We start from the raw sequence: 16488 nt of genomic DNA, 5'->3' as shown, positions 1-16488 counted from the left end.
GAAGAGTTGTGTTTGGAGAGTGAAGGTGGAACCATTTTATATTTGACTATGTAGGAATTAATTTGCTGCTGCTCTAAGGGAGATAAAAGGCCAGGTTGGCTCAGTTGTTCAGTAGCATCACAAACATAGTACCACAAGATTCATCACCCACTCCGTTTCTTTGGCCAAACTTGGAATATGAGATGCAGTTTATCCATTTCTAAGTGAGAGTTTCAGAATCACAAGAGCTATAGTTTAATCAGTGAGTATTTGCAACCCGTAAAGGCAAAGGTACATTTTTAGAAGTGAGGGAGATAGTCTGACAGCAGAGTATCTGCTATGATTTAGGAATGTATCATAAGGGGGCTGAGTTCTTTTCAAAGGGTTTAGTTATACTAAACCCTAACTCTTCTAGGTAGACAGTGATTTAGAATTATTGACACAAACACCTTTTTGGAGGCATGAAACATGCCTTTCAGGAATTACCTTTTCAGCACAGAAACATAGATCATATGGGCAGCAAAAAGGCGCAGCACTGACAAAGGCAAGAACAAAGCCCAAACAGAACTGGATGTTGGTGTCTTTGATTTACAGAACAGACCAGGAACAATGAGATCAAAGATGAAGGACTCACAAAGGCTGATCCTCTTGAAAAGGTAAGGAATTGTTTTCCTAAAAGTGTAGATACAAGTAAGATGATCTGAAAAAAACTGTGACCCAGAGTGAGAAACACACACACACACACACACACACACACAAGGAGATGCTCAGCAGCAGGAGGAGGGGGATTGCTCAGACATCCCCACACCAACTCCAACTGGAGAGAAAGGAGTTAATTTCACTAGCGGCTTAAGAAAAACTTCCAAGCTCCATGCTCCTCTCTAGACAGTGTAGTGTGGCTTGGCAACCTCACAAACACCTGCTGACCATACAGCCATGTAGAACTAATGCTGTCTTGAAGTGAGTTCAGAAAACCTGCCTATAATTGCTAACAGGACTCAGAAGAGTATAACCTAACAATAAAAATATTTAGATTATGTTGCCCATAAAAAAAAACACTCAAAGGCATACTCTTTCTGGCAGCAGTTCTCCTAAAATGTTGCCATATGGATTTATACATATGCAGATTTCCCCAATTAGATGGAGTGCATGCTGGTTAGTTGATGGAGTCCAAGAGGGCTCCATTTGGACTTGAACAAATTAAAGCTGAAATTGCACTCCTATGATTTTTTAGAAACCCAAGAAGATGACTCTGGAAGCCGAATTAGAGGACATAAAGAAAACTCAACAACGCAGTCTAATGGACTGGAGTTTCACTGAACATTTTAAACCGAAAGTTCTGCTTCAGGTATTAATGGACCATGAGTCTCTAGGAGACGGTTGGACAGGTCTGGGGAGTCATGCTATGATTTAGAACAGTTCACTTCTAGGTCACTCTTTCAGATCTCGTTCTGATCAATATTCCCATTTACTTCAGCTATAAAAGGAATTTATTCCCAGATTGAACTATGCATGCCCAGGGAATCTACAAAATAGTTTAAAATATATCTTCTAAGGAGACATTTTTATAAAATCTTCTAAGAAAAAAAGAAAGGCACACAACTGCTGCACGTATTTTCCAAGAACAGAAGTCAGGCATTATAGGAAAACAGCTTCCCCCCCCCCCCCATATTGCCTATCTGGTCTATAAGTTTTCACTACATTTCAAAGTATTTTCCTTTTTAAAAATATTTTTTTCTTTATTTGAGAGAGCGATCAGGGGGAGGGGCAGCGGGGAGGGAGAGAGAGACTCTCAAGCAGACTCCAACTGAGCATGGAGCGGGAGGACCCTGAGATCGTCACCTGAGCCAAAGCCAAGAGTTGGAGGACTCAACTGACTGAGCCACCCAGGTGACCCTCTAAGTATTTTCTGATGCAGTTAACAGGACAATGGAACTTGCAATAACTAGTATTTACTGAACACTTACCATACGGTAGCAATGACTTGTAAGTATTGTTTGCTCATTTAATCCTTACAAAAATCTTATAAAATAGTAATTGTAAATAGTAGGAAATTGAGACAACTTGACCAGTAGTACCTTTTGCCCAAGGGTCACATGGCTGATGAGTGAGAGAAGCAGGATATGAACCCAAGAAATCTGGCCCCAGAACTTGTCCTCTTAACCATTATGTAAAATCACAAGTAACCCTATACTTTCTATGTTTTATGCAAAAACCTATACTAATTTTTGTTTTATCTTTCTAATTTTAACTTTACCAATATGTTTTACATCCACACATTTTTAAAGCCAGAAAATTCTGTACAGAATCTTATGAAAAATAGTAGCTCTCCCCCACTCCATGCCTAAATTCCCAAAGGGAAAAATCCTCAAGTTATTTATTTACCTATTTATGGTGTTACTTAACTCATTAATCTCTAATAACAAGTCACATTTTGTTTAGTTTTAGTTTTGGCTGGGCATCATCATCAATTGATTCCCTCTTTGAGAAATTCCCATGCAACATGTGCACACCCACATACATACACACCCACACAAGTACATACTCACTCACACACACCAACATGCCCACTAGCACTTCTTGCCATCCACTAGCACTGTTAACCATATCATCATTTTTGATTAGATCAATATTCAATATTTATTTCATTTATATATATGTTATTCAGATGAATATGAATATGCTATTCATATTCATGGCTGGACTATGTGAATACTCTGTGATTAGATTTCCTTTCTTGATACTATTTTTGTTTTCCTTGGAGTTTGTTTTCTCATTTTTTTCATTGGTGTAGCTTACTATGCATTTATCGTTACTCATCCGCAAACTCTACCGAAGAGTAAAATCTCCTTTGAATACATTCAAAGGGGATCCCTGGGTGGCGCAGCGGTTTGGCGCCTGCCTTTGGCCCAGGGCACGATCCGGGAGACCCTGGATCGAATCCCACGTCGGGCTCCCGGTGCATGGAGCCTGCTTCTCCCTCTGCCTGTGTCTCTGCCTCTCTCTCTCTCTGTGTGTGACTATCATGAATAAATAAAAATTAAAAAAAAAAAAAAAAAATGAATACATTCAAAGCTAATAGGCATTGTATCAGTTTTACCATCTAAGCCAACTCTCTCACATATGCTCTGAACTCCCGCTAGCCCTCCAGGCCTGCTTCGCAGCTGTGGGTCTGGGAGCTTCCTTTATTGGCATCCTGGTCACACCCTTGGCCTCTCTTTCAGAAACCAAATACTCTGGCTTATGAATCCGACGTCATCTTCTTTCTTGGGTTACTTGTAGAGGACTACCTCCTGTAGTTTCTTCCTGACCTAAAATAGATGGCAGGTAAATTTTGGGAGCATTGAACATTTGAAAACATCTTATTTCTACCCTTACATTTGAGTGACAGTTTGGCTTTATATAAAATGCTAAGTTAGAAAACATTTTCCCTGAAAATTTTGAGGCCATTCCTCAGTAGTGGTCCAGCTTCTTGGATTCTTCTTGAGAAAACAAGCAACAAAAAAACAAGCAAACAAAAAATGAAATTCTAATTCCTGATCAGTTGAGTCTGTTTTTTTTTTTTTTTCTTCTTCTTCTTCTTCTTCTCTCTGGAAGATTTTAAGATCTTCTCTTTGTTCCAGTGTTCTTGGTTTCCTGTCGATGATGCCTTGATGTCATTCTATTTCCAAGTATCATATTGGCAAGCCCAGTACAATCCAGAAACTCCTGTCTTTATATTCTGGAATTATCTACAGTCATTTTTCTAATAGTCTGCTTCTTTCCATCTTTTCTATTATTTCTCCAGGGGGAAAAAATGCGAATCTCTCATCTGAAAGATATAATTTACTTGTCGGGGTTTTGGGACCTGAGTGGTCTGGGGAGAAGGCAGTTAGGCTCCTTGCCATTCATCCTCTAGCTCTGCATCCTTCAATATGGTAACCACTAGGCACATGTAGCTTCTGAGTACTTGAAATGTAGTTGGTCCAAATTGAGATGTTCTGTGAGTTTGACATACTATATATATATACCAAATTTCAAAGACTTAATATGAAAAAAGCAGATATATCTCACTAACAATTTTTATATTGATTACATATTGAAATGATCATATTTTTGACACATTGGGTTAAGTAAAATATATTTTTAAAATGAATTTTACCTGTTTCTTTTTACTTTTAAAGTGTGGCTACTGGGGGATCCCTGGGTGGCACAGCGGTTTAGCACCTGCCTTTGGCCCAGGGCACGATCCTGGAGACCTGGGATCGAATCCCACATGGGCTCCCGGTGCATGGAGCCTGCTTCTCCCTCTGCCTATGTCTCTGCCTCTCTCTCTCTCTGTGACTATCATAAATAAATAAAAATTTTTTTAAAAAGTGTGGCTACTATACAATTTGGAATTATATTTCCTGGACATCCATTTAACTTTTAGGCAACTTCCATTTTTTCTGTAGTACACCTCTCCCTTGGCAGTGCCTAGGATTCCTTTTCTCAGAATCCACTGGGTCATTCCATAAGCTAATAATCCTCCCTTTGTCTGCTAAGGGGGGAGATAGGCAGGCAGCTCCTTGCTTGAGAGCTTCTTCGGGCCCGAACAGCTTCTTAAAAATATTTTAATCTTCCTATTTGCAATACCACTTTCACCCCATTCTCAGAAGTACCTCGTCCTGCCATTTCTTGAGCTTTTCTGCACTTCTTGCACACAAGTATGGTTACTTCTGATCTCTTATTAAATTAATCTTAGAACTTGATTTTCTATGTTTGCTGTCAGCCACCCCTTGTCCTTCTGCTTTTCAGCTTCTAAATTGTGTTGCCTTTGTCTCCTGTCCTCTGACCTTTATTTCATGATATTAAAACCCAATAATTTCACCATTCTTTTAGTGAGGTGTCGAGAAGTACATATGTTTAACTTTTCATCTCTAACTGGACATTCATTTCAGGCTTTTTTTTTTTTTTTTTTTTTGATTTGGCTCTGTCCTCACCACTCCATGAAGCTGCATGATAACCACCCTGCCAAATCTAATGGACAATTATCTTTCTTCATCTCCCTGGACCTTTTAACAGCATCACAGAGTTTCTCACTTCACTGTGAAACACTCCTCACTCTAGTTTCCAACATACCATACTGTATTTCTCCTCGGTGCTCTGTTTGGAATTTTGTTGACTTAATGTTTAAATATTGAAATGCCTGGAGTCTCAGCCCTGAACCATCTTCTCTCTATTGTAAACATTCTTGTGATGATTTCATGTATATATACATATATATACATATATATATGATCTTTGCTAATGACTCCTAAAATTTTATCCTCCAAATAATTTCTCTCTCAAGTTCCACACTGGAACACCTAATTCCAAATTCCACTTGAATTTCTGACCTGCATCTCAATTTCATTGTCCCAAATGAGGCTCGTAATTTTCCCATCTACGCATGTTTCTCTCCTCATCCATCTCGGAAGATATCACCTTCAAGCCAAAAGGCTAAGAATCATCCTTCATCTCTGCTTTTCCTGTCTCCTGCGTGTCTGATCCATCATCGAGTTTTGATGCCATCAAAGTTCCTCACCATCTCCAGCCTTGCTACACCAGTCCAGCCACCACCCTGTTGTTGTTCTACCACAGGATCTTCCTAATCATCAACCTACTTCTGCTCCTGTCCAATTTGTTCTATGAATCAGATACTCCATCCAATTTCATCTTCTCAGGATATGTCCCTGAGTCCAGGATGAGCTATAAAAATCTTAATCAGATTTTAAAGGAAAATCTATCTGGTTCACTTTTGTTTTCCTAAATTCTACACAGTACCTGGCACATAGTAGGTGCTTATTTTTTTAAGTGAAGTATAACATACAGTGTTATATTAGTTTCAGGTGTAAAATATAATGATTCAACTATTCTATACATTACTCAGTGCTAATCACAGTAAGCTTACTCTTAATCCCCTTCACCTCTTTCACCCATCCCCTCTGGGCAACCACCAGTTTGTTCTCTGTATTTAAGAATCTGATTTTTTGGGCAGCGCAGGTGGCTCAGCAGTTTAGTGCTGCCTTCGGCCCAGGGCGTGATCCTGGAGACCTGGGACTGAGTCCCATGTTGGGCTCCCTGCATGGAGCCTGCTTCTCCCTCTGCCTGTGTCTCTGCCTCTCTCTCTCTCTCTCTCTGTGTCTCTCATGAATAAATAAATAAAATCTTTTTTTAATCTGATTTTTTTGTCTCTTTTTTTCTTTGTTCGTTTGTTTTGCTTCTTAATTCCACATATGAGTGAAATCATATGATATCTGTCTTTCTCTGACTGACTTATTTTACTTAGCATGATACTCCCTAGATTCATCCATGTTGTTACAAATGGCAAGAGGTTTTTTTTATGTCTGAGTAATATTTAGTTGTATATATACACACAATAAGTATATATATTTAAGTGTGTACATATAGTATACATTATACATTGTGTATATATATTTTTAATTATGTATATATATTATATATGTTATATCATATGCCATATCATATATATGTGCCACATTTTCTTTATCCATTCATCCATGGTTGAATACTTGGGTTGCCACCATATCTTGGCTATTATGAATAACACTGTAATAAGTATGTGTTTATTTTTTTAATTAACTAATTAGTTTATGGTACCAGCAATATTAATAGAGAATAATAGGTAAAAGCCAAGTAGTAAAAAAAAGGTGAAAAAAGATACATGAAAACCTGTCAAGCATTGATTAAGAGCAACTATAGCTCTGAGAAACTTAGTGCTATAAATTCTAGCAGCTAAAGTAAATAGAAAAACAAATTTTGCAGAGCTCTCTAATGGAAAGAAGGATACATGTTCATCGGAAATGAGCATATTTGGTTTGGGGGTTTAAAGTCTTTTTTTTTTAAATAATAAATTTATTTTTTATTGGTGTTCAATTTGCCAACATACAGAATAACACCCAGTGCTCATCCCGTCAAGTGACCCCCTCAGTGCCCATCACCCCTTCACCACCACCACCCCCCCACCCGCCCTCCTCCCCTTCCACCACCCCGGGGGTTTAAAGTCTTAAAGGAATCTGCCTTTCCAAAAAGAAAGGTAATGAATAGTACCCTATGTAACAAAATCAAACAAACAAAATTAATGCAAAAATATTCACTACATGTGTGTTTCTGGTATTACTTCTCAGGGAACAGATGTAATAGTTTAAATGCCACTCTATAAAGACTCTCATACAGGGGAGTAGATTGGGGAAGTAAACACATTATTTTGGTAATACTACCAGTGTAAAATTGGAAGCAAAAGTAAAACAGTTCTTTCCTAACATAATATGCAATTCCATGCTGTCAGATCACCCAAACAGTAGAGAACTGAAAATTCCTACGTAAGATTGATGTTAAAACAAAAACAAAAACAACCCACAGCTATCTAATTTATTACCCTGTGAACATGTTTCCTTATGTTGATTAGCAGTGAAATGGAAGCAGGATACAAGTGTGCCTGCCCTCTCTACCCCTCTGTTGGTAGCTGCAATTCCAAGTCATGCTGAGGGTGGAATGTTTTGGGAAAGGCCAGGGTTAGAAGGCATGTGGAAACAGTATTATGAGAAAGACTACTCACCTCATTCCTCTATACTACAGCATGGTGTAGTAGAAAGCACTCTTCAGAGTGTGAAATGGTGACACTTAGACTGGCATTAAGCCCTGACCCTGGAACCTATGAACTCTGTTGTTAGGCAAATCTCTCATCCTCTCTCAGCTCCAATTTACACTGAAAAATGAGGATTTTAGTATTTTGAAGTGGGAAAAATAATTGTACCTATTTATCTGGGGATTTTAAAATGAAATGATCTATATGAAGGCATGCAAAATGTTAAATAGCTGCTTGACTTAATTATTATCTCCCAGCCTTAATAAATTAAAAACACTTGAGCAGATGCCTGTATGCCTGGAAACTAGTATCTGTTTTTCTATAAGAGTTGCTGAATTCAGCTCCAAAAAAATCTACCACTTACATTCTCACCAGTGAGACTAACAGTGTGGAAATAAAAAGAGGGTCTCCTGCTAAGCTGAGATATGCCCTAGCAGGAGAGCCTTCTCCTGGGGGGGGGGGGGGGGGGGGGGGGAGGCGGGAACACAATGCAAATATTTTGATTTTAGGTTCTGCAAGAAGCCAGTCAGCAATACAGGTGGATTGATTCTTATTACCATACCCAGGACAACTCTCTACTTTTAGTCTTTCATAATCCAATGAATACACAACGTCTGCATTGTGAACATTGGAACATTGCTCTTCACTCCAACGTTGGATTCAGGTAACCAACTCAGACAGTTTAGTTAATAGCTATCTTAGTTTAGTTAGCTCGTTGGTTACTTAGCTACTTAGCCTAAGCAAGGTAGTTCAAGTCAAAAAAAAAAAAAAAAAAAAAAAACCTTCAATTGGCTTACTGAACCCTGCTGTGCTTAAATTAAAGTCCCTACAAATAAATCAAGAATGCAGGAGTAAGAATTATGGGGCTGAGAAAGTGAACACACACACAGACCACAAACACACACATAATTACATAACCTAGGAAGTATAACTAGAAAACAACTCTAAAGAGTTCTGATTAGAATATAATACATCATTGGCTCTCCTGACTCTCAGCTTTGTGTTTGTAGATCTTAGTATTTCTCAGCCTCTAAAATTGTGTGAGCCAATTCTGCATAATAAATATTTTTTTCTTTCTCTCTCTACACATCTTATTGGTTCTATTTCTCTGGAGAACCCTGACTAATATTCCTTACAAATTTTTATGAGAGTTATACAGCCAAAGAAGCTTGCAGCATGTACTAAGCAATGTGTGATCATACTTTATTGGAAAATGCTATAAAATGTAAGCTGATTTTGAAAACATTATCACTAATTATATTTTTGTTACTTAAGAATGCTAGCCAGGATCTCAGAGTTCTGGGATAGAGGCTCATGTCTGGTTGTCTGCTCACCGGGGAGTCTGCTTCTCCCTCTCCCTTTCAAATGAATAAATAAAATCTTAAAAAAAAAAAAAAAAGAATCCTAAAAACAAAACAAACAAACAAACAAACAACAACAACAACAAAAAAAACCCTTCAATTTAGTTTATCCAGTTGAACATCTGAGGTGTACCAGGCACTGTAATAAGCATCAAAGCTATACTGCTCTGATGACAGGCATCATTCCTGGATCAGTTAAGTCTAGTGAGGATATTATTACCTTATAGTTGATTTGTTTGGGCTCTAATACAACTACCTCTGAAATATTTCAAGTAGGAACTATAAAACATGACATGCTGCATGCTGATTTGGGATAACTCCACTTAATTTGAAGAAGACTCAAAAGTAGGGCAACTGAGTGACATATCAACACAGCAGCTCAGCAAATAGATGTCTAGGAATCAGTGATTTTTTTTCTTCCAAGCTCCTTCATTATTTCTTCATGATCTTAAAGTTTTGTTCTCTCTTCTCATTAATGATGAGAATACCTCATTATTTTTTTTTCACTGCTGGTTGATGTATAACCAGTATTGATTATTTTATACAGCTTTGTTTTATTTTAAAAGGATACAGAAAGATACAGAGAATGGATGTACAGAATAACTGGGGAAACAGGTCGTATGCTAATCCTTTGCTCAATATACAGAAGCTTACATCATATAGTACATTATTTTGGGAAGGTTAGGAACACTTTACATGGAAAACCATTTAGAGATAGAGCTACTCACCTGCCTAGGGGCTGGATGACCAGGCCCAGTGAGAGATGATAGTGTGAAAGGATGAGGAACAGATTATCTACAACTTCTGCAGTTCTTCTAAGGTTTATCTTCTATTCAGAATTTCTATTTCTTCTTCAATTACTTTTGGTAATTTACATTGTTCTACAACCTCGTGCATGACATTTGGATTTTAGATGTCTATTAGAATAAAATTGAAACATATTTTCATGATGAATGTCCATTCCTGAGAGAGATAAATTAAGGTCTGTCTTTATTATTATAATTTTGGCTATTTCTTCTGTTAGTTTTTCATGTGTACTGTGTCTATATGTGTGTATATTTAAACTTATTTTTGAATCTGTATTTTTAGAAGTATCCTTTTTAACGCATTGTAAGTTTTACCAACATGATAAAACGTCTTGTTCCCTTTAATGCCCTGGACCTTGAATTTCACCAGCTTTGATATTAGTATTTTGGAACAGTATCTTTTATATAAAAATTTACTGATATAACTTTCTCAGTCATTTTTCAGGTCAACTAGGAATTGCACCTACAGTGGTTAAACTTATTAATAAGGAATTCTTTTTCTTCTCTAGTGAGAAATTTGGAATTGAACAGCATCTCAGGGATAGTACAGCTACTCACCAAAGTCATCAAGAATCTGGACTTTTTCTGGCTTCCTAGTCAGCCATCTGCCATTCTTTTATTTTTCTGCATCATTTTGATTTGTGAATCTTAAGCAGGGCCTACACTCAGCACAGAGCCAACTGAGGGGAGGGGTGGAAGAATGGGGGGTAGTAGGCTCAATCTCATTTCCCTGAGATCATGACCTGAGCTGAAATCAAGAGTTAGACACTTAACTGACTGAGCCACCCAGGCGTCCCAAAAACTTTGTATTTTAAAGAATTAATCTGTTCACTTCTATCTTTATCAGTAATGTCTTTGGCCTCATTCTTAACCATTTAATAAGTATATTTCTACTTTAAGATTAATCTCTTTTCTTTTGTTAGATTGAATTTTTAGTTCATTCTTACTGTGTGATGTTTTTAAAGTTATACATTCTATTTATATCCTTCTAGAAGTTGTCCTTTTAAATCACATATTTAAACATTTTGTATCGTAATTGGGGTTAATGAGTACTAATATCATTTCACAGAAAATGTTAAAATTTTTAACATTTTACTTACTCCCAACCAATCACCTACCTCCCATTTTGAAAGTGTCTAGAAATTTTATTTCCAATTATTAAGTAATATTTTTAATAACAAACAAGTAACACATTTATTTTACATTTAATTACAAATTGTACTGTTTTTTTCCTCAGCCCTTTTATTTATATCCCATGTTGTCTTCTTTCTTGGATTTATTTTTTCAATGCAGCTGGAGTACATTTGTGAGTAATTCTTTCAGAAAGTATCTGTGGCTGTCGAATTCCTGAATCCTTGCATGCTGAAATATTTCTATTTTGTCATCTCATTTGAATACTGATTTGGCTGTGTTCCCTCATCATGAAAAAAATAGCAAGAACTCTAGGTTTTGTTTGAAAGGCAGATTCATGAAAGGTTCCAAACTGGAGAGAGACATGATCTAAAGAATAAAAAGAATCTCTCTAGTGGCTCTGTGGAAAATAGACTACAGCAGGTCCAGGGTAGGGACACGGAGACCAGTTGGGAGGCCACAGTAGCCATCCTAGCAAAGGGTAATGGTGGCTTAGACCAAGAAGATAGCAGTGAAGCAAAGGGGAAGTGATTAGATTTTGAGTATATTTTAAATGTGTTTTAAAAAATCATTTGGATCTCCCAACAGATTGGAAAAGGAGTGGGAGAAAATAAGGATGCCTTCAGGGTCTTTGGGCTGATCAACTAGGAGTATAGACTTGCCAACAACTAAGATACCAAAAGGCCTCACAGGGCAGTTTGGAGAGGAAGATTAATTAGTTTGGGAACAGGTTGAGTCTGAGATGTCCTTTCCCTTCCCAATGAAGATACCGCGTACCCATAACTCATAGACTATAGTTTTCAGTTTATTTCTTTAAAAGGGATCAAGAATGAAAGAAAATTGTGAAACAACCTGCGTATAGAATCCCTCCAGCTTTATTTTTCAAGCCTTAGACCTCACTTTCACACAATTTGACAGTAACTAATCTTGATTGTCAAATCTAAATATTTCAACTTATTTCCTCAGAAACAACTCTCTGGGGACATTCAGATGCTGTAAGTATACATAAGATTTCATTAAAAATAAGTACAATCATCAGACTAAATAGTATGAATGGATTTGGGAACAAACATGACTGACTCACAGTGAGCAAACTACTCGCTGGTGTGAGCATAAGTGCACAAGCAGTATAAGGCACAGTATTTAGGGTGTATTTGCAGGCCAGTAAGTTTTACAGCAAGACTGGAGCATTTCAATTAATCCAGTGAGTCAGTTAGCTGTCATTAATTAAGAGAGTTTCTATTATGCTATAAAATCACTCTAAAAAGGGATTGTATCGTATTACTCTCCAGCTAAGTGTTGAGAGTATCAAACTTTTTAATCCTTGACTGGAGTGGAAACATCTCGTTTTAAAATTGTCTTTAACTATGAACAAAGTTGGGCACTTTTCACATGCTCACTGGGTATTTGTATTTGAAAACTTTGTACAAATTACATCTAGGATCTATCTGAATCTATTACATTTGTTACATGGGCAATTTAGGATCAGTTCATCTTTGAAAAGTTCATTTGCACAGTTGGTATCTTAAGTATTGATTGATTTTAATTAATAGTAACTCAATTGTCATTTGCTCTTTTTCAAACTTTATTTTAGGAATTATTTGGAACTTGTGGCAAAATCCATTCAAGATTGGATCATAAAAGAAGAAGCCATATATCAGGAATCTAAAATGGCTGAGGAAATTAATAGGACAAAGGCTGAGCTGGAATTGAAATCTGCTGGTGGCAAAATCACTTCTCCTGGCAAAATCAATGCTGTTAAAGAATCTAAAAGTAAGTAACTGGATGAACTTGCATGTAAAGTCCAAAGACATCCTCCTATTTGTTAATGTAACCAAGACTGAATACTTCAGTATTAAAAGGGGTTGCCTACAAATTTCTGAGACACTTTGCCTTCTCTAAAAAATAGAAGAGCTGAGTTCCAAATATGATGAGATTGATGATAAGATAATGGAATATTTGTCCTATATTGATGCCACTTTCCACCAGATTTGGAAGATTTGCTCTGTCCTGCAGATCAAATGTGATGTTAGGGGAATGCCAGATGTCTTTATTTTGGTAAGGTAGATAAGTTCAGCTATCTAAGATTTGTTGCCAATATGAGGCAATTCAGAGTCAGCATGTCTCCATTTGAATACTTTTAGATTCGAAAAGTGAAATTAAAACAAGACCTTTCTTAGAAGAGCAAGCAGAGAGTCCCAAGACTACCTGGAGGGTAGGAATCTAAAAATAAAGGAAAATGAATTATTCGGAGCTTGTGACAGGCACTTGACAGGATGTAGGATATTACCTATGTTTATTTTTGTTAATTTCCATGGCTTTGATGCTGTTGGGGAAGGGAAAAAGGGTGAAAAAAAGAGGAAGGATACTTGATAAAGAAGTAAAGCAATGAGATAAGTTCTCTGGAAAATAGAGAAAGCTCACTAGGTTCGTGCAAAGGGGAAGGTTTCCATGTTAATAATATTATTTCTGATAGCAGAAGTTGAGAATGATTTCTCATAAAGAAGCAAAGGTATTTATTTTCCAAAGATTTTGCAACTTCTGTCAATCACCAAAGGAATTAGTGCTTGGCTTAATTCCAAAATAAAAACTAGCCACGTTGGTAATGAATTAGTTACCATCCACTAAAATGGTTATAATAATCAACCTATTAGCTTGGCCTTCATCCTGATGGGGGCACAAAAGGACAGCACTAAAAACCTGGAACGACGGACAAGACTATATAAAAAGGATGTAGGGCCACCCTTTCACAATAACATCTAGGGCCATTACTTGCCTACAACCAGGAAAAATTGTGGGTTGACTGCCTTTTCTCTATTCTGCTTCTGAACAGAATCGAAAGCTTAATTACTATCTAGATGTTTAGGGAAATGCAGAAAATGGTCAGTTTGGGATGGGAATACACTTGGTAGGTATTGCATTCGGTTTGAGAGCTTTTGAGTCAGGATGATTGTAAATCTTCAAAACAGAATGACTACAATGGCAAGAGGAGGGCTTCAATATGAAAGGATAAGTTAGATTTCTTCTGTGTGGTCTTTGAAGGTTTTAAACTAGGATTAATTAGGTTAAAGCTCCAGGGAGAGAGAGGCAACTGCAATACAAGTTTCAAGTTCAAGTTCAAGGCAGCATGAGAATGGAATGCATTACCTCCCCCCATGACAGTGCCTTCCTCATCTCTGGAGGAGCTCACTTCCATGTCAGACAACCACTCTGGAGACAATCAAAGAGTGAGGGGTGAAAGAATGGAGAGTTGGACTTGGTAGCCTTTAAAGTCCCCTTTAATCCAGACCTTTGGTCCTACTATGAAACTTTGTTGTAGAGAGTTACTAAGAAGTTTCATTTTCTCTGGTTATAGGTAACAAAGGAATGAGCAAAACAGAGATAGCAGATCAAGAAAAAGAAAAGGAAAAAGAGAAAGAGAAGATTGCTTTCATTTTAGAAGGCTCTCTCAAGGTAATGCAAGGAAAGACAAAGGGCACTGAGTAATTACACATTCAGATTTATTGTGTGATAGAGAGCTTGTGTAGTGTAACAGAAGTGATCTTTTTTTGCTAAACTTTCAGAAATAATTGAACCTGCAATGACAGGGCAGTCTCTCCACCGAGCTATCTCCTCCTTCAGATGATAAACCTTTAAGGGCCTGCGTGATTCATTTTTATATAACCAAAATCCAAGGCAGTGCCTTGTTTATAATCAGTATACTGTTTCTGCTGCAGGTGTTTGTTTTTGTTTCCAATTTTTAATTGGAATTTTTAATTACAAAATTAATTATGGTTTATCATAAATCAAAACTACTTTGGCTCTCCCAAGCCCCTGAAAATAAGAAATAATAATAATTTATCATGATCTATACTCATAAATGCATGCATACACAAATACAAAGAGGGTCTTCACTTGTTTGGTTTTGATTTAGACTGGTATGCCACATAGCTTTTTTTGCGTAGCACCATATCATAACTATCACTACCATATAATATCTGAGATCTAACTTATTTTCATAGCAATATTATTAGTCCATAATTTGGATATGTGTAAAGTATTAAAGTTTTCTTATTAATAAGTGTCATTTGTGTTTCTATTTATACAGAAATATTTTACTTTTATGTAGTCAAATCAGTCATTTTTGGCCAAAATTTAAAAGGCACAATACCACATTTTGGCAAGGATATGAAGCAAAGTGAATTCTTATGTACTGCTGGTTGAAATTAAGTAGGCACTTCCACTCTGGAAAACTGGACATATCTACAAAAATCAAGCATACAATTTCTTTTTAACCTAACAAGTCCACTCCTAGGTATATACCTAGTAGAAATGTATGCATGTGTGCATCAAGACACATGGACAAAGTTGTTCTTGCAGCATTATCTTTAATTCTCCTAAACTAGAGACAATTCAAATATTCAGCAGTGGAGGGCGCCCGGGTGGTTCAGTGGCTGAGCATCTGCCTTTGGCTCAGGTTGTGATTCCAAGTCCTGGGATTGAGTCCCACATCGGGCTCCCCACAGGGAGCCTGCTTCTCCCTCTGCCTATGTCTCTGTCTCTCTCTGTCTCTCATAAATAAATAAATAAATAAATAAATAAATAAATAAATAAATAAATAAATATCTTTAAAAAATATATTCAACAGTGGAATGCCTAGAATGGTTCAGTCATAGGAAAAACTACAGCTCTGGGAATGAATCACTAGAGCTACACACAGAAATATGGATCAATCTCACAAACATCATGTTGAACACAAGAGAGAGTGAAAAGAATTCATTATGTATGACTTCATTTACATAAAGCTTAAAAGCATGCAAAACGAAGCTGAAGTATTGCAGATTAGCATAATGGCTGCCTTGAGGCAGTAGAGGTGGGAAGTGATTATGAAGAAATTTAAGAAGGGCTTCTAGACTTGGTGGTGGTTACGGGAGTGTTTAATTGGTGGTAATTCATTCTTCTATTCAATTAGGATTTATGCTGTTTGGTATGTATGTTATAGCTTCTCCAAAAAAATTTTTTTTAATCTGTCATTCTTGGGGGCACCGGGTGGCTCAGTGGTTGAGCATCTGACTTTGGCTCAAGACCGTGATCTTCAGGATCGCAAGTCCCACATCAGGGAGCCTGCTTCTCCCTCTGCCTATGTCTCTGCCTCTCTCTGTGTCTCTCCTGAATACATAAATAAAATCTTTTTTTTTAATTTTTTATTCATTTATGATAGTCACACAGAGAGAGAGAGAGAGAGAGGCAGAGACATAGGCAGAGGGAGAAGCAGGCTCCATGCACCGGGAGCCCGACGCGGGATTCGATCCCGGGTCTCCAGGATCGCGCCCTGGGCCAAAGGCAGGCGTTAAACCACTGCGCCACCCAGGGTTCCCCAAATAAATAAATAAAATCTTAAAAAAAAAATCTGTCATTCTTTTTATGGTTTCAGGGCTTCTATCAGATTAATTTCACCTTGATTATATGTTAATTTTCTTGTACTCTCTTAGAATATTTTCATAGATAAACTTTTTATATTCAGATATCAAATCTATCTGAAATTCATTTTTTATATTGTAATTAAAGGAGTTTTTTCTTTGCATGCATGGACTATTACTTTATTAGTACCACTTAATTAAAT

General features: G+C 37.1%; 1 protein-coding gene across 1 annotated transcript in view; it reads left to right on the top strand.

Moving 5' to 3' along the window:
* The window catches only part of SPAG17 (sperm associated antigen 17), a 220697-nt gene that overhangs the window by 100321 nt on the left and 103888 nt on the right, over nt 1–16488 (top strand). Inside the window, 5 exon segments of the mRNA XM_025453376.3 lie at nt 574–635; nt 1214–1327; nt 8098–8252; nt 12481–12659; nt 14242–14339. Coding sequence (XP_025309161.3) covers nt 574–635; nt 1214–1327; nt 8098–8252; nt 12481–12659; nt 14242–14339 — 608 coding nt within the window.

This window comes from Canis lupus, chromosome 17 (genome assembly GCF_003254725.2).
Source record: "Canis lupus dingo isolate Sandy chromosome 17, ASM325472v2, whole genome shotgun sequence".
In the NCBI taxonomy this organism is placed as follows: domain Eukaryota; kingdom Metazoa; phylum Chordata; class Mammalia; order Carnivora; family Canidae; genus Canis; species Canis lupus.
This window is presented reverse-complemented; position numbering and strand designations above follow the sequence as displayed.